We start from the raw sequence: 26,269 nt of genomic DNA, 5'->3' as shown, positions 1-26,269 counted from the left end.
TCACTCTGGAACAGTATTCTTTCCCTTTGAGTCTTTCCCAAGATTACTTCCATCTCACTCAAGGAATGAGATTTTGTGTAGAGCTCTATCCTCTTCACTAAATGACTCCACATCATGACCAAAGCAATTCCATCTAAAGGGCTAGATACTGAAGAAAAAAATATCAATCTTTTCTGTTTAAACTGGAAGCTAGGTAAGATGTCTGTATGCAAAGGGGAAGACTTAGAGAGACACAAGTTATCCTGCATGAACATTCTGATCATCTCTGAAAAGTCTTAGACCAGGAACTGAGGAATGGGAATTGATTCATTAGGAAAATATTCTATAATTTCAATATATTTTATCATATTCAGTATATATTTCTGTGAGTTTCCATAGCACCTTTAAATTCTGGATGCATGAACTCTGTGAAAGCAATACAGCTTTTAGAGCTTTCCAGTGGGACCTTCAGTGCTTAAAAATTTCTTAATCTCTAACACTTCAATGAGTCTCAAATGAAATATCCTAAAGAAATCACAAAATTAATCCTCCTGAATCTTTCAGAATGTTCAACATATATTTTCTCTTCTATGGGAACAAGAACAGAAGAGTGTCACAGAATGTTGGGAAGACTAGGAAATGCACGATTTAAAGGTCAGCTGGAAGGAAGACAAACTGTGAACCAGATGAAAAAGCAAAGCCAGACTATGCAATAAGATTATGATGCAAGATGAAAAGAAGAAAATCACTATTTCCAAGTTTTATAGCAATATTGGAATATATGTGAATTATGGTTTGTTTGTTGGTGGTTTGTTTTAGTTTATTGTAGCTTTTTTCTGTCACTCTCCAAAATGGGAATTCCCAATTTACATGGAGGCATTACCCTGCTGAGATAAGAAACTAGCATTTGGTGCCTATTATGGTTCCTCTTCATCTCAACTAGGGTAGACTCCCATCCAAGACTTCCAATCTCAGAGAGATGCCCCAAGCAGGCTGAAAGGTCAGAAACCTTAATCTATTCTTCATTAGGGTGCATTATTATAAACTCACCCAGTATATGGAGAGTAAACATAAAATTCATTTGAGAGGAGGTGTCCGGAATGCCAAACTTGGAAGTCCTCTAGGAACAAGACTTACCTGCCAGGTGAGTGTATTGCCAAAGGAATCCAAGCCAGCTTCCCATCCTGAACTGCCTTCTGGAAGAGAGTCTCTTCCACCTTCATTTTCTCTGTTGACTGTGGGATGTCAGGGAGACTCCCCTCCTGCTATTAGCACTTAAGGTATTAAGGAAATTCCCAGAATATACATACTAGAGTTAAAGTCCAGTAAAGCCCTGTCTCCTCTCTTTACTAACACCCATTAGCAGACACGAAAGGAAATACCAGAACCAAAGACAAGAATGACACTGAGCACATACTCTCCTGCCTCCCTCATTTTTCACTGCTCTGAGCACCTGCAGAACCAGTCTCTCTGTATCCAACAACTCCCCATAACCTTTTCTTCCACAGATTTGAGTAATCAGTTTTGAACTCAACTCTTCTGACATCCATCACATTTTAAATTCCAGACTTTGTCATCAAACATGCTATTCAGGGAAGAAATGTCGTGCGTTTTGAACCTGCCATTTAGCTCTCCTACAGTGAGAAACAGTGAATAATTGTTGCCTAGTCCCTTTTTCCATGACCTGTTATTTCATATATCTTGAACATAACTCCTCACTTCCAGGGTGAAGTACTCCTAAACTACATTACCTGTATTCAGGTTGTTCAGTGCTTTAATTGATTCTCTCATCCATTCTTATACCCTTTGTAATTCAACTACATTTATTTGAAATGCCAAGATTCAGGCAAAGAATTTACACAATGGTTTGTTCTCCATCCATTTTTGTGCTATTTTGACCACAGAGACGATGTTTTCATGGCATTTTTATAAAAACTCCAAGGTCTCTTTCCTGAGTGATAATATCTAATTGAGAACTTACTGCCACATTTGTACAGTTTGGGCTGTTTTCCTTCTTGTGCATTATTTTGCATTCATTGACACTGAGTTTCATTTGTTATTTTATTACCTGTTCCTTCAGTAACTGACAAGCTCCTCCACCTCTTCATAGTTAGCTTTTGTTTCATCTGACTGAATAATTCAATTTCAACATTTTTTGGTCAGTTTACCTTAGAACCCCATTTTGAAATAATTTGTGAATGTATTAAACCCTGTGGATCTAGCACACTTAGCTGGACTGCACCAGTCCTCTTTCCCCTGTTCTAAAAATGGAATATGTATTCCAACCCTTTGGTTTTGATTCTAAAACACAAATTAACTTTAACATGGATCCCCCCCTGCCTATATTTCCCTCTAATAAACAAGACCATTAGAAATGTTTTCTAACAGATTTCTTATTACATTCTTTATTTCTTGTATAGAATAATAGTTTCTAAAGAACCCAACTGACAAACCAAACCAAAAGAACAATACTGCCTATTTACAAGTCATTGATACTAAGAACAACTGAAGCAATAGGTTTTATATAGTATTTATTCAGCTATTCTAAATTTGACCTTTAGTGCTTTTTGGCTGGTGAGACAGCTGTATTAGTACTGCTTACAAAAATTGTCTATATCTTCTATTTGATCTTCAGTCTGAGAATTCTTTCCTTTCTTTTGAAAAACAGAATGATTCAAGTTGGAAGAAAGCTTGTAAGGTTTGTCTAGCTCAGCCTCAAAGATTTTCAATGCTCAAAAAGCTAGGGTCAGCACTGATTGAGTCCCACAGGAATTTGTCCAGTTCTTTCTTGATACCTCAAAGGACAGGGATTTGACAGCCACATGGGCAACTTGTTCTAGTGATTAGTTACCTTAACCATTAGAAACAACTCCAGCTCAATTTAGGACCACTCCTTGATCTTCCACCATGAACAGAGTATTACCCTGTCTGTCTTCTTAAACCCCTCTGATCTATGCTGCTGGTGGCAGCCAAGTTAAAATCAAACCCTGCTCTCTCAGCCTCTCTCTTGCACTCCAACCCTGCACCACAATTGTTGCAAAGGTTTCTGTGAAGGTTTTTTTCTTATTTCCTTTAGCTCCAAATGGCAGCCCTGCCCTGGAGCAGATCAGGGGCACCTCCCACCCCCATCCTGGTGACCCCTGCCAAATTGATAAAGGTGCTTTTGGTGTCTTCAACCCCAAATGATAAATTTATCCATCTTTTGCCAAGAGAAGTTCTGACCAGTCTCATCTAACATATCTCAAGAATTCCTTTCAGATTTCTACCTCCTTTAAGATCTCCATCATGGCCTTTTGTCTTGGACTACTTTTTTACCAGACCACTATGCACCTGCTCTTAGACAGGTGAATTATTTAATTACGAACTCTCACTTTCAACAAATTATTTAAAATTTTTATTTAAAATTATTTTTTGTTTTCCTTATATAAATACAGGCTCCATGTTTTCACTTCCAATATCAAAAGACACAGATTTTGACTTTTTTCCCTTTTTTTGTCTTTTTAAGTATTTGTTCCATTCCCCACAAAGAGATGATTTGATAGAACAAATTTCAAGTGAACAGTTTCAGCATTTATTTGCCCCTTACAGATTATTTTTAACCATTTTTAGTTTTAGTTTCCCCTCCCCTCCACAGGTTAAATACTCCAGTGGCTTTTCTGGTCTTCCTTCCTCCTGTCCCATATCCCAGTTTACAAAAGCTGCTGCATGTGAATAGATTAAGAGAGTGATGTATAAACTTCAAGGCATCACCTATGTGCTGCTCAGTCAGTTTTGGTATCTAGAAATGTAGCCTGCATCATTGTGTCAGGATAGGACTATTGGATCTACACATGATTAAGCCTCTAATTACAGTGGTGTTCTTTAATTTTTAAAGACTATCTTCCCTTAGGTCGCTGTCTTGATGCAGTTTGGGATGAACAACAGGAATTTAGCTATTTAATTTCAATACCAATATGTTTCAAGTTAATCATATCGTTAACTCAATCACTGGTTTCCCAGTCTCCTTCAGAATACAGAACTGCTGTTGTATCTAAAGCTAGTCTAGCTGAATATATTTTACTTTTTGGAGACAACTTTAATGAACCAACTGCTTTACTAAAATGCAAGGTACAGTAGGCTCTGTGTGCATGTGCCAGCTAGCAGTGAAAACAGCATTTTCACCATCTTACTGTAATATTTTGTGACATATAACTACAAGACTTCAGTTAAAAATATTGCCTGCAGTGTAGTGAACTGAAATTCAAACACAAAATGAAAACTGTTTTAGTTAAAACTCTTTTAAAGCATGATTTATTCTACTGTTAAATTCATTTGCTCGCTCGTAGATCTTAGATATAAAAAAGTTATGCTACATAAAACCTTTAGACCTAATGCATATAGTACAATTAAAAACAAGAGGGAAATCAAAAGTAAGTTTTTCCAAGAGCACTACCATAATAGAAAAATTAAACAGGCAATTTACCATTATATCTATTCTCTATTAATTCAGCTCTTGGAATTTCCTGCAGGGAATAGTACATATTTTACACCTCCAGTGGATGAATTTTCTAAGGATGTTTACTTTCTCTAGTTATTAAAACTGATTTCCTCATGCCTGTTTACAGACTCACATTTTCAAAAATCCAATCAAAGTGATAGAAAACTAATGAGAAGTCCAAATGATTCTCACAGTGGACCACTTTGCTAACATAAATCTATTTTTGCATTATGTTGTCAGGGTTTCAAATAGTATCTGCTGTCTTCTGCAGCCAAAGTACCCAAACTTACAAGATGCTTCAGCAGAGGATATCCCAAAACATTTATTCCAGTGAGCAGATGCCTCAGTACCTTCAGACTGCTATGGAAACTTCTCCCACCACCATGAATGACTTTTTCTAATAATCCAGTCAAATTCCTTGCCATGGTGAGGCAGTGAAGTGCTCCACAGCCCTAGCCCTGGAGCCTGTATCCCAGCCTAGCAGTGGTGCCAATCACAGGCACACCAAGGACAATGCTCCACCCTGCCCTAACCCAGCCCCTGAGTGGCCAAATGACCAGAAGTCCCACCTGGGGGAAAAGCACAGGGGGATTTAAGGCCAAAGATGAGGCAAAGCTTTCATCTTGACCCTGCCTTCATCTTGGAGTATCCATCTGAACACAGAAGTAGGTAGTTATGTGTGTGCTTTTCTGTCTTCTAATTCCCTCTTGGAACATCTTGAGTAACTAAAAATCAAATAGGCTTGAAGTTTGCTAAGTTGAATGGGCCAAGTTAATGCTCTGAGAAGCATTTTATGTTGATTGAATGTTGTTAGAATAAGCGAGTGAGTAATAGTACAAACTACACCCTGCAGTCTTTGCACGTTTTCCTGAGAATTTCCCAGTGGAACAAGATCTTTAACATCCTTTTCACACTTGCAACACTGACACAATTTAACTCTGCCTGGTACAACAGTGATATCAATGAAATGTGCACTTCAGATAAATGCCATTACTTAAACCAGTTTCTAAAGACAACCCAGCAGGTAGCAGTCAAAATAGATTGGCAAGAAAATGAAATGGGCTGTATCATACCTCTACTGTTCCCAAAACCACTTTGCTTTCTAACTAACTGGCAATCTGACAAAAAAACTTGTTAGGAAATGAAAAGTTACGAAAAGTTTTGTGCCAGTAATATGTGTGGAATGTGCTGTGAAGCACTTAATGCTTATAAAGTCTAGATGGGTTCACAGTATGTAAGAAAACAAAAGTACATATAATTAATAGAGCAGAATATTACTCAATAGCAATCTGAAATACAAAAATCCCACTTCAATCTGCCATCTCTGGAAACAATTTATGCTCATTATAAATGGTAAATACATACCTAGCTAGCAAATCTATAATCAAATTCTCATGTCAGTTTTTAATATTCTCAATTTTTTTTAGTCCCTGCAAGTGTTGCAATTGAACCAATTCCACTCAAGGGTATGCAAAAGACATTAAGAAAACAGGAGATTCATCAGTTTTATGTTTTGACTATCAAAATGGTGCATGCACAAGCTTGTCTAAAAACTTTTCAAGACTGCTATGGACATCTATGTCTAAGTCTTACATGCCACAAGAGCACTGAAAGTTACAACTATATTTACAAGCAAAACCCAACATGTCTCTTGTACACATTATATCAACAAAAGAAGCTCTCTGTGTACATTTTACATTAAACACTGAGAATTTGAAAAAAAATTCCCATAAGTCAAAAATAAGTCTTTACAACTTAAGCTGTATCAGGTGCCAAAATCATAAAATTAATTCCAAGATCTTGCTGTTCATCAATGATAGTGAAATATTAAAATGATCTTCCCTCTTCATTCTACCCAAATAACATCACCTTGCTTTGTGGACACACCCCAAATTCTAGTTTATAGGCTTCACATAAGCCTTTTCCATGGCCAATATTTTCTCAGTTCTCATTACACTACAAGATCCCAGGCTTACCACAGCTTTACCACCTACACTCCTTTTAGAATGCTGGGAGGACTCAATTTCTCTTGTCCCAGTATTTTTAACTAGTAATGCCTATTTCTTAATAAATTATGCCCTCCTCTTTGAACTTCCCCAAAGAAGACCACTTCTGCAACATTGTCTGCTGCTTCCACCACAAGTGGTCCTGGAAAGCTTTTGCAGGCAGCTCCTGTTTCCTTCTTCAGAAGCTTCTGAAAAATGCTCCTCCAATGCGTCAAAAATAAATTCTGCAGCATACTTCATATTACTGAACTGATCAGGTTGGAAGCTCCTTGCTCCAGACAGTTGACACCACAAACTATTCACTGGACTTCTTCCTCTAGACTTCTTGCTCTGGCTCTCACTAGACTGGAGAAATTCACATGCTTGCAATTGCATCATTCACACTAGAATGATGTTCTGTAGGCTGGGCAGGCTGTCAAGGTTACAGTACAACTACACATCAATTGCTCTGTCTCTGAATACTGATAATTTGCTAGAAGACATTATAAACAACATGTACTTATAACAATAGTTGTCAAAATTGATTTAGACAGTCTTTGTAGGAGAAAAAAAGGATCATTTTTGCTAGAAATGCATTTCACATTATATTGGTCTTAAAATTAAAATTTATTTGAAGTAATTAACAAAAGACATTATTTACAGCTGAATTAAATTGAAAAAGGAGAACAGGAACATTTACAGCCAAGTAACAGACTTAAAACCAGAAAGACAAAAAAAATAAAAATCCCCAATTTTGGAAATATTTTTCTGTCTCTTGGAGCTCCACATGTCATCAATAGATGCAATCTAAGAACATCTAAAGCACCATAATGCTAAGCATGAACATGTTCTAATATTAGCATCTGCTTAACTTGCTTCCAAATGAATAAAGATTTTAACACAATGAAGCTACTCCAATGAAAATAATTTAGAGGGTCAAAATAATTTTAATATTTCCATCACAAGACTCTCAAAACTATTCACAAAAGGAAAACACAATTCACCCTATTCTCATTTGCTATCCATCAATCCTGTTTGAAATATGGATGAACTCAGAACTAAATCCTATTTTTTTTCTTGGAAACACAAAGTAAAAGATTTTTTGATGTCCTTGATTTAACATCCAGTGGGATATTTCCTTGAGAAAAGCTTCTAACAAAGCTCCTTGACATATTTTGTTCTTGCTTCCTGCTCTTCCTTTTAATTCCTAGTGAAGAAAGAAATGTTATTAGAAATAGGGAGACACTCATTCAGTAAATATAAGTAGAATTTAGCCTACATGGACCTCCTTTTCAGAATATGTCTAAGAATTTTTACACATTTCTTTCTTTCTTTCACTGAAAGCCTAATTTTAATATGCAAAAATGTAATCACTCTTAGCTCAGAAATACAGTGTTTTAATTGTCTATAATGTCCCATGATTAGACCCTCAAGTGGCACAAGATGCTATTAAAAAGGCACAACAGTCTATACAAACATGTAGAAATATAAAAGTGTAATTTATAATTCTTATTGTAGAATAGCATTGAAAAATCAACACTGTCATTATAGAAAGCTTTGTCTTTTTAATCTGAAAACAACTCTTCATCTTAGGTATTTGGTTAAGGTTTATTCTGCTCTTGTAAAGCACACTCTTGAAAAAAAAGTCTACACATTCAGCTAAATATTGAAGAATCAAAAAATTTATTCTCATTTCAAAACATGCTACTGCATTACACAGTTCTTTAATTCCAGAGTAGTGATTGAATAGTGGTAACTTCATAACCTGGTCTGTTGTAGCAGACATGGATACTGATATAACCCTGTATGCAATTTGCCAAATAAGTAACTTGGTTAGACAGAGTTTAGACTCAGATATTCAGTTTCCAGAAAGCTTCTTATTAAACCTCAACATTTCTCATGAATTCAGAAAAAGACATTTTCATATGTATTTGCTCCCTCACAGCAAATTTTTACCTAGAAAAATGTATGTGCTGTAAAATCAGTGTATTGCCCATATCATTGGAAAAAGCTGCACAGTGGAAATGTTTTTTCACATTGCTTTTCAATAGCAGACTAGAATTTTAAAACTAATATTTGATCTCCTCTAAATAGCCCAAGAAGATCGTTAAGTGTATCTTTTTTCCTTAAGATAGAGAGAAAAAGGAGGCAATTGGGTAGAGATGAAGGAAAATTGCACAGATTTAGCATATTAAAATCTGCTGTGGGTGCCAAGCAACTTAGTGCCATGCACTAGAAAAGGCAGAGGTTTTTATAAAATTGTGAAAACATTTGTGAACATTTGCTGAAAAAATTATTTGTAACTGCTTTTATTACAGAAAAGACTTATGCACCTCAGAGAGAAGCCATATAATTGAGGAAAACTTTCACACAATAGAATTTGATATTATCAGCAGTATGTTAGAAGAAAAATAATTTTTCCTTAGTTCTTGTTTTTGCCCAAATAACTCCAAATTTTAAGACCAATAAATCTCTGAAAAAATCTGTTAAAAAAAAAAAATCAGCGTGGTGGTGCAAAGAATTAAAAACAGATACGGAAATTATTAGAGAATTTGATTTCTTGATAAAGCACACTTGGGCAAAGACAAAACTGCTAATAAAGTTCACCAAATTACTCAACACGTACATGAACTACTTTAGGTGGAAGACCTTGGCTCTTGGGGAAAAGGTTTTCCCAACAACCTTGTAATAATATTGATTATTGATTACACTGTCTATATCCATTCTCTGACACTCACCAGCTGCCTGGGGGACTCTCAAGGCTGCGTGGCTCAGCAAGACGTCCTGTCGAACTCTCTTGGCAGAAACTGGGTCTTGCAGGTTGCCCAACACAGTGTTGGATGGACAGCTGGAAAAGTTGCCAGAAAGGAGTTTACTTTCAGTACAGTCACTACTAACAGTGGTTGAGGCCTTGCAATGTAGAAATACTTTTAAATATTACCCAGTGTTCATAGAATCACAACGGAGTGCAAAGAATGAACTAATTTATTATGTATATTTATGGGTATTATTCCCCTTTTTCCTTTTAAAAAATTTACAAGAATGCTTCAACTGTGAAAATAAGAACTAATGTTGGCAATTGTATTAAAAGGAAGGATAATATGTCACAGTTTTTTCTGAAACCACACAAGTCAGTTTGATGGCCATCACATATAAATTATACGAAGAAATAATCTTAAGGCATGTTACAAAATCCTTGAAATGACCAAGCTCTGTTTATTGAACAAATCACATTTTTTTATTGCTACAATAACTTTTCTACAGCCTCCAACACGGCTGGAGGGGGTGGCTTCATAGCAGACAATACTTTTTAACTAAGCTGCAAGAAAATTGTTACAGCTTCAAATTCATTACAAGAAAACCTCTATATTTTATCAATAGCACTTTATGTGATGGACTTAAGGTCTACAGTGAAAATTATGAACCCATCTGATCTCACCCTCTTGCAATTGCCTTACAACCTTCCTCAGTTCCACTCTGCAAGACAGCCTCATAAACAAGCTAATCACATTTATGTCCCAAGTTCCTATGCTTTTCCTATTCCTGTAATAAATATTGTTCTATTTCCACTTTATAGTCCCCTAACTCACACTTGCTTAATAATAATTTTCTGCCTAAATGAAAATATATTGCAAGCAGCAAAGACTAAGACTTTCCCTGCGCCAGTCCTAAAAATCTACTCATGCAAGCTTCTTGCAAGAGAACTTATGCCAATAAAAATGTAACATTATTTGGTAAAATAGTTTCTCTTATGACTGACTTGCCTCTAATTCCTTATCCTCAAAATCCAACTGTTTCAAATTATACTTCTAGTGTGGAAAATGTGACTGAAATTTATATTTTTATTCTAACATCAGTAGGAGGTGAATGACTGGAGTGAGCCACTTCAATCAGGGAAAGTATGGGAGAGAAAAGAGGGAATGGAACAAAGGCACTCTCTGAAAAGTAAGAGCATGTTCCTTTTCTCCTTCACAAATGTGTTTTCACTCCTTCTCTTCATCACCAACTGCTAGACAAAACCATAAAGAATTTCAGTCTACAGACAAGTTACTGAGGCAGAATTATCTCTATAAAAGGAATAGAAGTTGTAGGATTTTCCTGTAGTGTACTGGGAAATATGTTTGAGACACAAAAGAAACAAGATAAGAAGAAAGAGCTAGTCTTTTGGGAAGAAATAAGCAGATATATATGTATGTATATATATGTATTAGAATTATTACACAGTTATTACAAAAAAAAAAGGCCTGTCTGAGAACTTTTATCTTAAAACTAGATAAATCAGGCTCCAAAAGTTCCCATATACCTCCCTAGAGAGAATGTAGAAAAAACTACCTTGGTTTCAGAGAACAGGTGATTTATTTTGCTAAATTCATGATCAGCTATTTGAAAATGTGAGCAGTGCCTCTTTTCCCATCCTTGAGCAAAAGAGTTTATTCCTCATCCTAGCAAGACAGTTTAGAACAGTAATTGATAACAATCAGAACAGCAACATGAAGCTAGACCAGATGAATCTGATCTTCTAGGATAATTCTCTACTTTAAAGATGCTAATAAACAAAAAGGCACTTAAGTTTCTTCCATGTCCTGTGGTCTATCTATAAGCTTGTTCCAACAGTCTTGAGATACTCTTCCTAAGACCTGTGTGGGGGTAGCTCCACTCACTGTCTAGCAACAGGTCATTCCTAACATGATTTTAAAAAAGGTTGTATCAATTTTTGCTTTTGGAAATAGGAAAGAAAAAAAGATCAGCTGTTTCATAGCTAATCAGATTTTAAATACACTAAAAAAAAACCCCAAACCAAACGAACCAAAGAAATACACAAAAAAATTACAATCCAGCTTGTTGTCTACTCAAGTTTCAGCTTTTCTGGTGCTCCTACTAACAATCCTCTTTTAGGGACATAAACCAGAAGCACTAATACAAAAGTTCTTCCTAGAGCACATTGCAAATTTTAAGTCACAATATACGAGACTGAAAATGAATTATCAGAAAATCAAAGTTGATCATGGAAGTATTGTCATGTTTATTTTTTCCCCTGTTTTCTATTTTGGTAGTTTCTAATGTGCTCCAGCAAAGGCAGAACAGTTTCAAAAAATTAAGATTTTTAATTGATAATGAAATTTCTCTTTTCAGAATTATGTGTCATCTTCCTGTTTTGATTACACAGCAGCTACACAAGACATAATATTAATTTGTAATTATTAAAACAGAGGTTCTTGAACTGAGACTAAATAAAAAAATCTACTGAAATTACCCAGAAAAACAAACAAAAATTAATTGAATTCAAACATATTTGAATCAGAACATGTCATATTGCAGGCCCAAATGACATGTGGAAGATGTTTGCAGATTTGAAATAGAATAATGAAAATGAAGTAAGAACATAAGAAATGAAAACTCATTTTGTATAGAAGGGTTAGTTTAGTCTTACCTTAATACCTTTCTTTTTCTCTGAGCAGCTGAAGTCATTGCCATATATGAGGGCTTCTCAAATACTGGAGCTGAATTATTTTTTCTTAAGGAAGAAAGATCAAGTCTGAAATAGAAGGATTACATTTTTGTAAAACATATTCTTGGTAAAAGGCAAGTAAATTTGTTCTTAACAGTAAACAAAACTGTTGTTTTGTTGGTAAGTTGAAAACCAAAACTGGAAATTAATTTCATTAGTGTTATTTGAGGTAGCTTTGTCGGCTTTAGACATGCACAGCAGCTTTAAGCACGGCATTTCCCAATGTGGAGAGGTTAAGTATCCATTTTACAGACAGAAAACATAAGGCTTAGAGAAAGTAACTTGCCTGAGGCATCACAATCAATTTAAAAAATGCTGTATTTTCTTTTTGGTACAAATCTTATAAAACAGGATAATCTTTCAACTTCATTTGTTGTCACTAACATACTACTGTTTTCAAATAATGGCAGAATTGAATTTGATGTTGATCAAAATGAAGGTTTTCAAAATGTTTGGTTTATTTATAAAATGGATATAAATGGAAAAATCCAGCTGTAAAGATAGATAGGATTAAATTACTTGCCATTAAAAGGAAAATACCTTTGCACAATGCTATTGCTGCATGGCTGTGACTCCTTCACAGATGAGTAACCAGATAATTCATTTGTTTCATCTGTACCTTCATAGAGAATTATTGTTGAGTTCATGACAGCCTCGTCACATTCTGGGATGACATCACACGTAGTGTCCATAATACTGCCCTTTTTGACTGGCATGTCTGTACTACATGTACTGACTTCCCCCAGGCCTGCAAGGTGCAAAGCCTTCACAGTCTGAGTACAGAAGCTTTGTACTGGCTTCCTGCAAGAGTCTGGGGTATAGATTATAGGGTAGACTTCCTTGGCAAGAGAATCCTCCAGATGCTGCAAGCTGCGCTGGTTGTTGGTAGGTAGACTTGGAGCTACGACTGGAGAGTCCAGTAACTTCCTCCTAGTCCTCTTCTGTGGTGGTTCTGTATATTCTAATACTTGGGTATTTTTATTCTTTTCTTGTGATGGTGTACCAAAAGAGGTGCCTGTGAAACATAAGTAACAATGCTCAGCACCTCTAAATGCACATATAACTTTAATCTTGCTTTTACCCTTCTCTTCCCAAAGGAGACATTAGCAGAAATTATTAAAAATACTATTTATTTAATATACATATCAACTTGATCATGTAAGTGAAATTATTTCTATTGCAGCATTGTCTAAGATGGTATTTGCTCTGCAACACTCAAAGTATTATAAACATGCATAGGTTGGAGTAGTTAATCCCAGAGGTTACAGAAATAATCACAACTAAGATCTGACACATGACAAGAGGGAATGAAAGAGTAACAGTATTGAAAATTATTGCACTACCATGATAAAACTCATATTTTAAGGTGGTACAATCACAGTAATCTAGAGGTGACTCCTGATCACAGCCATTTTTTCCCCCAGCAAGTACCATGCAGAATAATGAGAGACTGTTGAAAAAGGAATGACACAAACATTTAGAAGGACAAAATTCTCTGACACTGCAAATGAGCAAGCAGGGTTTTGCAAAGGGGGAAACAAAGAAGTAACTGAGACTCTGTCATCTTACTCTGTCAGCTGTGGGGAGCAAAGCTCTTGACTAATAACTTTCCTCACCCTCAAAACTAAAGCAAGCAATACAGTGTAATTGGCCATTCTCATTGATCCCGATTTAAACTATTCTTCTTACAGTGTCAGTGTTTTTATTTTTGAGCAATTGGTAATAAAGGCAATCTCCAAAGAAAAGGCCCTTCTTTTACTCAAGCTTTCAGTGAAGGAGGATCATTTTAAGACACAGCTCACTGTTCAAATTAGGTAGGCAACTGGTGACTTACACAGTTAATAACAAAAAAATACGGAATTTCTTTTTTAAACAAATCAAGAGCAGGAGAGGGCTGTCAAAACCCCAAGTGCTTCTATATTTAACTTCCAGTGCAAATTTAAGAAATGAAGCCTAGTATCCTTAAAATGCCTATGGATTGGATCCCTTTCAGCTGGCAGCCACAGATTTATACTTCTCCTTTCTGCATTGCCTCCTTCATGCCTATGAGCAACTAAACTGCAAAAAAGAACTCCTGCTTTTTAAATTGATGCAAGTTACTCAGGAATTAGCTATGGTCTTCTTAGAACAGTGTTAATAAATATTTATTTCTTCTAAATTTCATTCTATTTTTGCCTCAGACTAAGAAAGCTAGTTTGAACTCCTAAGTCTGAATGCTTCTATAGTTCTCTCTCATGTGTTAACACTTAGGGCATTTTAACTGCTCCAAAAAACATTCTTTGAACAGGACAAACACTGATTTAAAACATGTATGTATTGTATTATTTCACCTCCACAAGCTTGATTTGTTACAGAAAGCAAGGCTTAAATAGTTGCAGCTTTTTCTCTGCTTACCATTTCTCAGGCCCCATTTAATTTTGACGTCATTGCCCAGTTGCAACCCAATTTGCTAAGATGCTTAAAAAACCCAATTGCCCAAGTACCCCCAGAAATCAGGTATCTTGGAGAAAAGGCCCAAGTAAGATCCTCACAGAAGAGAAGCCAATGAGGGATGATCTCAGCGCTGTTTCTGCCCACACACTTTGGTTCTGGACATGCCATGTGATTGGAGACCCAGCTACACGAGATGATGCCCCTTAGAAGATACAAAATAGAGCTACAAGGGGCAGCCAAGGATTTAAAGACCACAATGAGACTTAAACCTGCTCCAGGAAGTTAGAATTTACAGTATCAAAGTGTGTACGAGTAGCAAATAAATTAAATAATTAGATATAGGCCACGAGTCTATTCTATGTTGCCACAACTTCATTCAATAATGAAACCATTGGGAAAAAAAAAAGAAGCAAACATTTATTCATCACTCAGGGGCTCAGTGTCAGAATGAGCAATGTTTAAACTGCTCATGGGAAAAGTAGTGTGGACAATTACACGAACAATTACAATTCTATTACGTTGCTTCCAGCTTTGAAGGAACACATTCATGGAAAACTTGGGCCTGAGAGGACTACCTGACATGAAATAACTAAATTGTGACTTTGTCTATGTGTGCTCTTATGTACAGTTCACTTTATGTATATAAAGGACCTTTTTTTGTTAAAATTAAAAATATATTATCTTGTACCACATTTAATCCCCAGCCAGCTTTCACCAGGTGAAATGCAGCAGGTTGCTGAAATGCAGTGCCTTGGTTGTAATCTAAACACTAAGCTAATTCAGGATATTCCCCAGGAGTAGTGGAATGGAAAACAGTAGTAAAACATGGCCTGAGTATTGCCCAAATAATCTTTACCTCCACCCAAAATAAAATAGTCCCACTGTGATAAAGACATTTCTACAAGACTTGGTTGGATTCAGCAACAAACAAGAAACTTATTAACAATTTAAAACATCTACTCTCCAACACTATCAACAATGATATGCTTCATAATGTACTTGCTCTTTTATTTTGTTTAAATATGTACAGTATATGCCTCAGTGTAACAGATTTACAAATCTAAAAAAAATAAAAAAAAATCTAGTCCTCACAACCAAAAATTGAATCCAAACCTTTTTAAAAAGGACTTTTGACGTCTTATACTCTGAAATACAAGCATAAGGTTTATATAATCTAGTGCTTAAATTAACTATCCATTAAACGCCTCAGGGCACATTTAAAATATTCATTTATTAATTTCTACTTACATACATCTGAATGTCTGTTTCAGGAAAAATAATGGTTAGAATTCTATTAGTCCATTGTTACATTAGGACAGGGAGGTTTCAGTTTCAGAAAGTTTGCTTACTGTAAGACACTGAGGCTTTGCTAATGTCCTAAAGTTACTAGAAGGAAGTCTGATGGAGAAACATTTTGGTGGGAGTGCCAAGGTTCAGAAGCTTCTACAGGCCTAAGTATTGGAAGCATTTTTAAATTAACTGTAAATACTACCATTTAAATCATTAATTAAATACGTAAAGAACACAAAAGTACAGCCAACATAAATAATTTGATGAATTCCATCATAATGGAGAGCATTTTATACTGTAATACAAGCAAACTAATAACAATAGTTGCAGGAATTCTACATAAGGCAAATAAAAGCTGTTAGTAAAAAACAAAGACCTATTTTTAAAATCTATTTATTTCTGGAATAAAACTCATTGTAAAACTAAATTAAAACACAACAAGCTTTTCTTGTCATTAAAGTGTTGGAAATAATATCAAATACTTAAGGAAGTGTCCTTTTCCATACCTTTTGGTGAAAATATTAGGTTCCTCCTAACACATTAAACAGGTAAACAAACATCATCAGCAATATTACATTTAACTTCACTAAATAACACAAACCAAATATTACGTGACAAAAACAACTCCAAAATCCTAATTCCATTTTAGCTTGTTGTTCTACTGTATATAGCTCCAAACAGTTATGATCTCAGGTAAATAAAAATACAGCAAGAAAAATGTTTGGACCCACAAAATAAAGAATTGCCAGTGTTTCTATTTCCATCTTTTTAAGGAAGCAAGATACAGAAGCTAATTGCTAACTTTTTTGCAAGTGCTTTTGATAACTACTATTGAGAAGTTTATGTAAAAGGGACTCAGAACAGAAGCTGCTACAGAAATTCTTCTACTTCCATAAATTTTCAAATACATGGTACTGAAGATGATACAGTGGAGAACCAAGTAGGGCTATTTATATTTCCTTAAAGAAAAAATCCAAGTAGTTCCTGAATGGATGTCTAATAGTAATCATTAAGTATTGTCGTTATTTTCCTACTGAAAGATAAACATGCTCCAACTATAAAAAAATCATTCAATTTTCAAACACATTCCATAATAAGGCAGGGAAATTATGTTTATAGTCTATACTTGCTTCATGTTTACAGCTACTTCAATCTTTTGCATCAATAGCATCATCATCATAATTCAGTAATATTTCTTATTTCATATACAAGAATGAATCACTTATATACTTTCCAGAACAGCTGCAGTTAACTTGATGAAGGAGTTTAAAACAAAAATTTGGAAGTTTTATTTCCTTAACTAGTACTTTCAGCTACAATGTCTCTCTTTAAAAATAAACATTATTCCAAATATATTTTAGAGAAGAAATCACATATTTGCTGATCCTTAACTTCAGGTTGATGTTTATAAAAAGATAATTGTCAAAATTCTTTAAGATATTATTTAAGAGCTCACTCAGAAATTAAACACAAAAGCCACCATCCATTGATCAGCCACCCCCATCCAGTGATATGGGGTGCTTTTGGCCCTTAGTTTGCTGTATCATTTGCCCCAAAAAGACTACTCAGAAGTACTGATTTATCTTGACAAGAAACATAGCAATCTCAGATATTTATAGCCCTGTGCATTAATATGAGAAGCAGAATGCACTATGTGTGAAACATGAGTCACAGGAAAAGTGAGCAGAGCTCATGGCAAAACAGCTCTGATGAATTGAGTTAGTTCTAATTGACATTATGGACAAAATAATGGTCAAGACTTGTCTTCTTCTGGAACTCATGCTAATACATGCATAAGGGGATTATTTCTGGAAACTGTGCTAAATTAAGTCTACCAGGTTGTTCTGCTAAAGTGAAATTAAATATTAATGTATTCATTTCAATAAATATTTCTGGGCTACCACTGATTGATCAAATTACAATTCTAATCATACGTTTTCATTCTTTTAACAACTGACTCATGGAATTCCAAATTGCAAATGAGGTCTAGTCAGTGCATTGCAATTATTTAATATTCCTATGACCCAAAGGCATCATCACTGTGATGGCAAGTTTCTCAACAGGTTCACAAATAACAGCTGTGAACTGAAAAAGGCTCAAATCCAGGCTGCATTCTTGCAAGTCCCAGTGATCAGGTGTACTGTTTTACACAGCATGAGAAAAAATACTTAGAAGTCACATAAGACATATGAAAGAGCTGCTTAATAAGACAAATATTTCCTATTCAAGACACATACTTTTCCTATTTTTAATTAAATCTTTTACTATGTACAACTATACCCAAATTTTTCTTGCCATACAAGATAAAAACCTGACTTTTCAGATCAGAATGTTTGTGATGAGGGGAGGCAAAGGATGCCTTTTTTTTTTTTCCTATAAATCAATTCCATTCTCTCAGTGGTAACCTACAGTAAGGCTTCTGGAAATGGGATGCTTGAAACAGTGCCAAGAACTTCCTCATTCAAAGAAACACTTGCAAGTACCAGTCAGAGCTCTCCACCCATCACTCTGAATTCTGAATACTGTATGGCTCCCTGGTAATGAACACTTAAGAATGGGTGCCCAAATCCAGTCTTTAATGAACTTGTTTCCACAGTCTGAGCTTTCTTTGAGATGAACAGTTAAATTGTTCATGACACTGCAAATTTATGGTTACATTAAGCATACACAAGCTTAATCTAAATTTTTAATGTATGTGTCAAATGAAAGAGAAGATACTGGAAAGACAGCATTTTCTGTAAAAAGCAACAAATGTAACATAATTAAGGTCAGAACTTCACAAAAGGTGTTGAAAGATTTCAAAGGCTAAAGGAAAAACAAGATAGAAGGGGGTCAACTCCTGTAGTGAAGTGCTACATGTGCTTTGGCAAAGCATGTGAACTTTAATTAGCTCTCACTAGAAATCAAGAGTTGATTCACAAAAATTGACTACCATGATAATTTGACCATAGAAACAGACATTGAATGAATGGTCAGAAAACATCTTTATCTTTTCCTCCCACACTATGACTTTATAATCTTTAATATATAAGAGACCCTTTCCAAGGAAAAAAAAAATCTCCATTAGAAACAAAGACTTGGGCATTACTGCAAATCAGCTGAAATTCTTTGCTAGTTTGAAACTCCTAATAGGAAGAAGGACCTAATAACAAGATAATATCAAAATCAATTCAAATCATAAAGTAAGAATATTTAGAATTATATTCCAAGAACTTATTTCTGCAGAGGATTTTTTTTAACAAAACCTAGAATAAATCCCCCTACCCTTTCCCCTTTGCTATCCTTTTCTTTACAGTTTTTAGATTTTTTATCCTAATCAATTACTAGTTTGACTTTCTTCTTCAGGACCAGTTAGCAAATGTATTTAATTGCAAAGAAACACATAAGACATTAAGGTCCTGCTTTCATAGTTTTACCTATTCTGCAGATATGATATAACTGCTTTGACCTTTTGGATACAGTGCTTGTTATCAGAAAAGTTATTTATATGACTTAAAATACTTTAATTTTTATGTGAAAACACCCAATAACGATTACTTTGCATTTGAACATTGTCATCCTTCTCTCAAAGAACCACAAGCAAAAGTTTGTCTCATTAAAAATGTTTCTGTAATCAACTGCCTCATGTTCTGCAACACACAGAATTCAGCACTGTCTTTAGATACAATTGGCTTCCTGCATCACCACCAATCTAAACCCATAATAACTAAAGGGGGACCTGTAGTTTATTAATGACTAAAACTTCCAAATATGGATAAGGGATGGAATAAAGGATACACACATCCCTAGGTACTGCTGAGTTCAACAATTATTTATTTTGTAAGCCTACACTGAAGAGAAATGATTATTTTTCTCATAATTCTTTGTGTTTTATACAAGAATGCTGTATCATCTTTGCAGAGGGATTTTACCTCAAAAAATTGTCTTCCAAATGTGTTAACTTAGTTCAAAGCAATACCTGAGATTTGTTACTACCAGACCTAGTACACTGTCTTCCTCAATCTAAATGCTCCAGACTTACATTTCATATAAAGGAATCATTGCATTGCCATCAATTAACTTTTTTACTTTCTCCTCTTATTTAGAGAGCAAACTTCCAAAATAAGGCAACATTTATATTAAATGGGATATTAAAAAAAATACATTTCTCAAAATAAAAATAAGAACTGAATCACAAGGACTCAAATACACTGCTCTTTCCTGATGACAAAATGCAGTCCAAATATGTTAAATGTGTAATATGAAGTTTTATATAAGGAATAACAACCACTGCATTTCTTGGTTCTTTTGTTTTTTCCACCTTGGAGCAAAATACTACTTCCTTCCCAATACCTTGAACAAATTATAGATAATAAAATATCAATGTATCAAAGGTGCAAGGGAGTTTGTTTAAAACCATATTTTAAAATTTTTTCACTAAGATCTCCTGAGATAACTTTAGGAAGCGGATTCTTGAATAACTTATTTCATCTTTAAAGAAAAAAAAGAAAATTACTAAATTCCTCCCATTTCTGGTTGGGATGCTGCCCCTTGACCTACTTCATATTTTCCCATGCTAATGCATTTTTTCTGATTAATAATTTTTTCTTATTAGTACGTTGTAAACATTCTGCACAAGAGATATGGATTTCCATAACACAGTATCATTTAACAGACCAATTATTTTAAATGTGAATTCAAACAAACAATTGAAGAAGAGATATTTAGTTGTGTTTGTGTGCTGAACAGAAAACAAAATTCAAGCACCAGTAGGTGGATTATTTTTTTTCCTCCCCACCTGTACTGAAGTGATTGTGTCAACACCATTAGTATTTTAGGTAACCTTTCCCTAAAGATGGCAAAATTTGGAGAGCAGTTGCTTCCTATCATGTTTTATCTTGCATCTAATGTGACAGTAATACCCCTTATTTTCTCTTCCAAAGATGAAAAGCCAAATAAAAATCATAAAAATACTACAAAAGATTTCTGTGGTAATCTTCAGGTAAAGACACCATTTATAATTGAAAAAAAGTCTATCTTAACTGAAAACTGAAAATGGTGCCCATTTACTTACTTGAACATAAAATTTAGCACTTAGGATAAGAGAATAAATGGAAAACATACACAAGAAAACCCCTTGAATAATGCCCAATGATTTGAATAAAATGAAATGTTTATGTTTTAATAGTTCATATGGAAATTAAATAATACTCATTTTAGTATTAATTTCACTAAGAACCAACCAAGGCCTCTTACAACACAAAACCTCAAAAAAGGTAGAAAAGAAGTAGTTTAATCAAGAACTCTAACAAAGCTTACTGTTATCAGAAACTGAAATTCACAACACTGATAACCTATATATGACGAGACAGAATCATTACAATCAATATTTCATTAAAAAGGATATTACAGAACTTCTGGATTAGTGTCCCTACCCATTCTACCACCTCTATACAAAAAGCCTCAGTATCTAAAAACATATCCCTGTGATTTAAAATAAACACCAGCTTTCAACCTTGCTGAATCCCTGACTAATATGGGCAGAATAAGAAGTGTAAGCATGCAAATCTGGTAACTTTCTTTTCCTCCTCTCTGTAGAAACAAAAGCAAACACACACTAAAAAGAAAAACCAATCCAAACTAAAAGCAAACAAATGCCACTCATGAAAAAAAAAAAACCCAAATCAACCAAAAAAACAAATGAAGAAACTCCACCCCACTGCCAATATAACCTGAAGTTCACATTGCAGACAGTTAAACACTGTATCAACTATTTGGTACCATCAACACAAACATATGCCAAAAATCACACACATTGTTTATGGGAAGAGGAGCAATACATGGTTTTGCTAAAATAATTCTTAAGATGTATGGAAGAAAGCTGTCAAAAGGAAGGAACTCATTTCATAGTCCACTGGGGTCAATGCTGCTTTTGAGAAGCTGAAGTACTTTTTGAAGCAGTGTTTATCTCTTTTTTCCCTTGTTACCTATGGATGTCTGTCAGTTAAGGATTATTAGCAGCAATGAGAAAGCCTCAGGGTGTTGAGTGCTCTCTATCCACAGCACAAAACACAAGCATGGGCCCCACAGCAGTTGCACTATCAGGATGAAATTTCGCATATAATCCATCAGAACAGAACTGTCTATAAGGATTCTTCATCCCTTTTTACCCAGACTATGCTCCAGGGCAACTCACTTTACAGCTAAAGAAGAAAAGCCAGCAATATAGAACCATGGGGAAAAAATGGGGCCATCAGGATACAGCAAAACAGTCAGTTTCCTGGTAGATATTGTGAATCCTTTGACTCTTGGAAACAAACTTTAAAAATATTGTAGCATATTGATTCCAAGTGAACCTGTAATTAATAGTAAATCTCATCTCCCTCAAAGCTATTATTAGAAACCACACAAAACTATACACCTGCTTAACATTTCAAGTCACTTTAACAGAATTATAACCAAGTAACTATGATGCCTTTCCCACATGAAATGTCACATGAAAGATTCAAATGCAATTTTTAATAGCACTCACAGGATCTTATGTATCAATATACATGGGGTATGTTATAACAAGAAGAGGATGAATTTATCTGTTGCAGTGCATGTCTAGCTGGTGAAAAAGTAAATTTCTTTCCTATATCCGATTAAGAATGGTGTAAAATTTATAGAAAGTGGGTCTGAGACTCAATTTTACATTTGGCTTCAGTATCTGCAGAAGTGCACATATGTGTTTATGGATGATATCTGACTGTTGCAGGAGATATTTAAAAGTATTTCCAACAGAGAAAAAATTAACGATATACTTACGGCATGGGGTGTTTGGTCTGCTCACGAGCTGTGGGAATGAAAAGATAGCTGACATTTCTACTTCATGGTTTTGATCTTGATTCTTTTCTTCAGCCTGGTCAGCCCAAGCTACTGACTTTTGTCTTTGAATCAGCTGCTCAACCTCTGCATATTCAGTCTCACTTGAGTCATTAGTCAACCCAGCTTCTTTCAAAACCAGGTATTGCTTGCGAAGAACTGGAAGTGCAGTATTTAATACTCTGTAAAACAGCAAGAGGCAAGACAAGTTTGCTTAAGAAAACACAATTTTAACCCAGAAAAAAAAAGTTTCACAAAAATCTTGCTGTTTCAATTAAAACTAAATTCTCTAAATAGGTCTTCTCAAGTTACAAGTGTCAGAACACAAGTCTTATCACACTTGTCATGAAACCATACTTACTTTTCTGTTTGCTTATTATACTGATCTTGGAGGGACACCAGAGATAACATGTGTTCAATCTGGGCTTTAAGGGCCTGAACTTCTAGGTTTAAATGGCAGTACTGCAGATCTTGACAAAGTTCCTTTGGGAAATTAGGAATAAAAATGAAAATCACACAGCTGTATATCAAACTTGTGGGATAAAACTAAAACAAACTAAAAATAATATTAGATCAGGATATGTTGGAAAGTAAAGATGAGTGGAGCTATATTATTATAATAAAGTTTTAACGTGGAAAAGTATGAATTATTTGATTTTTTACATGCATAAAAATAACTTTGTAGATTCCTTTGACCAACAGTGTGTGTGCTGCAATTAGCATTAAAAATCCAACAGGCACATATGGATGCTTATCTATGTATGCCCAAATATGTTTGCCTCTTTCTGTACACTCTCTCCATATATTTTACTTTATTTCAATTACCAAACTGTCCTTAACTCAGAGGTTTTACCCTTTTTCCAATTCTCCTCCCCATCCCCAACCATGACAAAGTGAAAGGCATTTTACTTTTGGAATACGCCCATCCTGACCCAGAAGCCGCATTTCATTTTCAACACGGTGCAGCCATTTGGTATTTTCCTCAAAAAGATTGGTCTGCTCATCTTTTTTCTTCTGCATGTATAAATAATGGCTATTAAGTGCTGAAAGCCTTAGATCCCGCTTGCAAGTGGCCTAAAAAAAAAAAATCCCCCCCAAAATAATCAGCATTTAAGGTGGAAACTTTCAAATTATGTTCACCAAATTTTCTTCATTATATATATTTTCCTTATTTTTATATAACTTAACCAAATAATTCCTAGTAACTCAAGAATGAATAAGAATAAGCAGTTTTCCCATTTTCTTTATGCAGTTATCTCTTACAAAAAGCCTGCTAAAGGATAAAGCATTGAATAAAAGGAAAATCCTCTATCTTCAAATATTAAACTCTTCTGATATTTGTACTGTTTCTGAAATATGACAACTGAAAGGCCCAAAAGCAGCCATGGCAAGTTGGATATAGGCAAGGTAGTGTCCTAACAAGGCAAAGGATACTCTTTTCTGTTTAGAAGACAACTATACTCTGCTGTTTACCTCAAAAATTAGGTAATTACATCAATAGTCATAGAGGAGTGATAATCTGTGTGTCCCATTTTAATTAGATATTCATGCATTAATTCATTACTTAATTACTTAAGCAAAAAATTTACACAATTATATATACCAAAATGAAGAGATTATGCCCTCCACTACATTACAGAAAACTCACCCTTTCTACTCTTTCTTCAGAACATATCAGTTGAATTTGTTCATGACATTGATTCTGGTAATATTTCTTTAGTGTATTTTCTTTCAGTTTCTTTTCCACCTTGAGGTATTCTTTTCTGATTTCCTCACGGTTTGCAAAGAGATTTTTAAGTACTTCTTTGTATCTGAAACCAAAGAATATTAATTATTTATTGAAGACTTTTTATGACTATCTCCTTTGGTAGGGGAATTTTCAATTCCAAATTAATAAAATAAAGAAATTAAAAGGAAATTAGTAAGGCCTATTATAGATAGGCACTAAATAAAATGCCAATAGATCAGTAAATTTCATGTAATTGAACTGAAAATGGGATGTGAAATTTTGAAGGAATCACTAAAAAGAAATCTTATCATAATTATGAAGACAACACTGGGATTTATAAGACTTATGTGAAGAAGCTTCAGATGCCTTTCTCTAACTCCAAAAGATACTAAATACCCTACATTCTCTACTTCTTGCATCAATTTATTTAACAGATCACACTACTGTTGCCATAGACACGCAAGGTCCTCAGAAACCTGCTAGCTATCCTCAAAAAAAATGGAAAACCACAAAAGTCTTCAGATAATCGCTTTCCTTGAAGTAGCTGTACAATTTTCATCACTAATGGATGAGAAAAATCAGAACATTCATCATGTTTTAACACATACTAGGCTAATGGGGGGAAACCAAACTACTGGTAGATGGTACTCATGAGTTATTCAGTAACCAGTTATCTGGTCTGCAACACAAGTCAGAATAAGAATAAGACCTGGAAGCATTTCCATACTGCAATAAAACTTTCACTGGTAGTACTTCTTCACTTCACTCCTGAGTACTGAAAATGCTTCAGTACAGAATGGCCAAAAAGATACTACACAACTTAATAATAACCAACCTGTTAAACAAAGTATTTTATTACATCCTATGCTGTTAGAACTTTTCATAAAAATAAAAGCAGAGTTTAACATGCAAGTGTTCTAAAGATAAGCAATATTTGAGGTTATACAGTTTTTAGTATTAAAAAGCCCCATAAAATTAAAAACTGTAAAAATGCTAAAAACCCCAGGTTCAACTCCATAACAAGTTAAAGAAACATTCTTGTCATGCAACTGACTTCTTGCCAGTGTTTCAGAAGTAGCAGTTCTAACTCACATTCTAAAGCTTGAATAACTGAGTCTTTTATTGTATTCTAAGTGTTTTATTACTTGCCTTTTAAAAAGAAACAGAATTAAGAAAATAATTCTCTTAGAAATACAAGAGGTTTTCACTGAGTGTCTAGAGGATGCTATCATATCTAGGCAAAAATGTGTACTAAAACAGAATTTGTAGGTATTGTTTCTTTAAGGAACAATAATAGGTTAATGGTTGCAGTCTATCTTTGAGGTATTTTCTAACCTAAAAGACTCATAATAATGAAACAGTCAGCTGCAGAGAATCAGAGTTCTTACCCTATGCTGCTCCTATCTATACAATTATACTATTGATTTCACAACTCTTGGAGAATTTTTTCCTCCATAGCATTCATAGAAACATGGCTCCTCCCAGCTGCTTGGAAAACACAGCAATAAGGGATCAAAGTGAATCCTCCCAGTTTCCATCAAGTAAAAAGCTGGGTATAAATCAGATGAGGGTGGAGATTCTGATGCTGTGTACCCTTCCTTATGAGGAGCCATTACTGGCAAACCAACCTCTTGTGTACTTCTATTCACCAGTGTTCCAAATACAGCACGAAGCACAGCTCTTGTGCATCTTTCAATAAGCACATTTCTGCTCTTAGGGAGTTCCCTTTACCCTCTGGCCTTAACTTGAAAATTACAAAGTTACCCTGTAAGCATATCCAGGGTACAAATCCTCTATATATACTACCTAGTGTCAAAGAGCTCCAGGACCTGCTGGCTGTGGTTCTTGAGCCAGTGTCCACTGTCTACCCCCAACAGGCTCAAGACTTGATGTTGGCCAACAAGGGTTGGCAGACAACACATCTCCAAGCTTTAGCAGAAGGAGCAATGACTTTTAGGACTGAAGAAGCAAACTGTGTACTCCTCGAGTCTTTCAGATGACAGTGATGCAAAAATCATGGGTAG

The 26,269-nt window shown here is 34.9% G+C and overlaps 1 protein-coding gene across 2 annotated transcripts in view; it reads right to left on the bottom strand.

Annotated features, from left to right (window-relative positions):
• Nucleotides 1-7,044: 7,044 nt before the first annotated feature.
• KIF18A (kinesin family member 18A) overlaps nucleotides 7,045-26,269 on the bottom strand; it is a 30,921-nt gene continuing 11,696 nt past the window's right edge. For both annotated transcript variants that reach the window (XM_005530280.3, XM_088058373.1), the window contains exons 10-17: nucleotides 24,165-24,327; nucleotides 23,426-23,590; nucleotides 22,878-22,999; nucleotides 22,460-22,698; nucleotides 12,491-12,965; nucleotides 11,873-11,977; nucleotides 9,180-9,289; nucleotides 7,045-7,648 (exon numbers count right to left, since the gene is read on the bottom strand). In XM_005530280.3, coding sequence (XP_005530337.2) covers nucleotides 7,500-7,648; nucleotides 9,180-9,289; nucleotides 11,873-11,977; nucleotides 12,491-12,965; nucleotides 22,460-22,698; nucleotides 22,878-22,999; nucleotides 23,426-23,590; nucleotides 24,165-24,327 — 1,528 coding nt within the window. In that variant the 3' untranslated portion in view covers nucleotides 7,045-7,499. The remainder of the gene's footprint in view (nucleotides 7,649-9,179; nucleotides 9,290-11,872; nucleotides 11,978-12,490; nucleotides 12,966-22,459; nucleotides 22,699-22,877; nucleotides 23,000-23,425; nucleotides 23,591-24,164; nucleotides 24,328-26,269) is intronic.

The sequence above is a fragment of the Pseudopodoces humilis genome, chromosome 7 (genome assembly GCF_049639895.1).
Source record: "Pseudopodoces humilis isolate 2021_Gansu_Grassland_sample_001 chromosome 7, ASM4963989v1, whole genome shotgun sequence".
NCBI lineage: Eukaryota > Metazoa > Chordata > Aves > Passeriformes > Paridae > Pseudopodoces > Pseudopodoces humilis.
The sequence above is the reverse complement of the archived record's forward strand: the minus strand, read 5'-3'. Positions and strand labels throughout refer to the sequence as shown.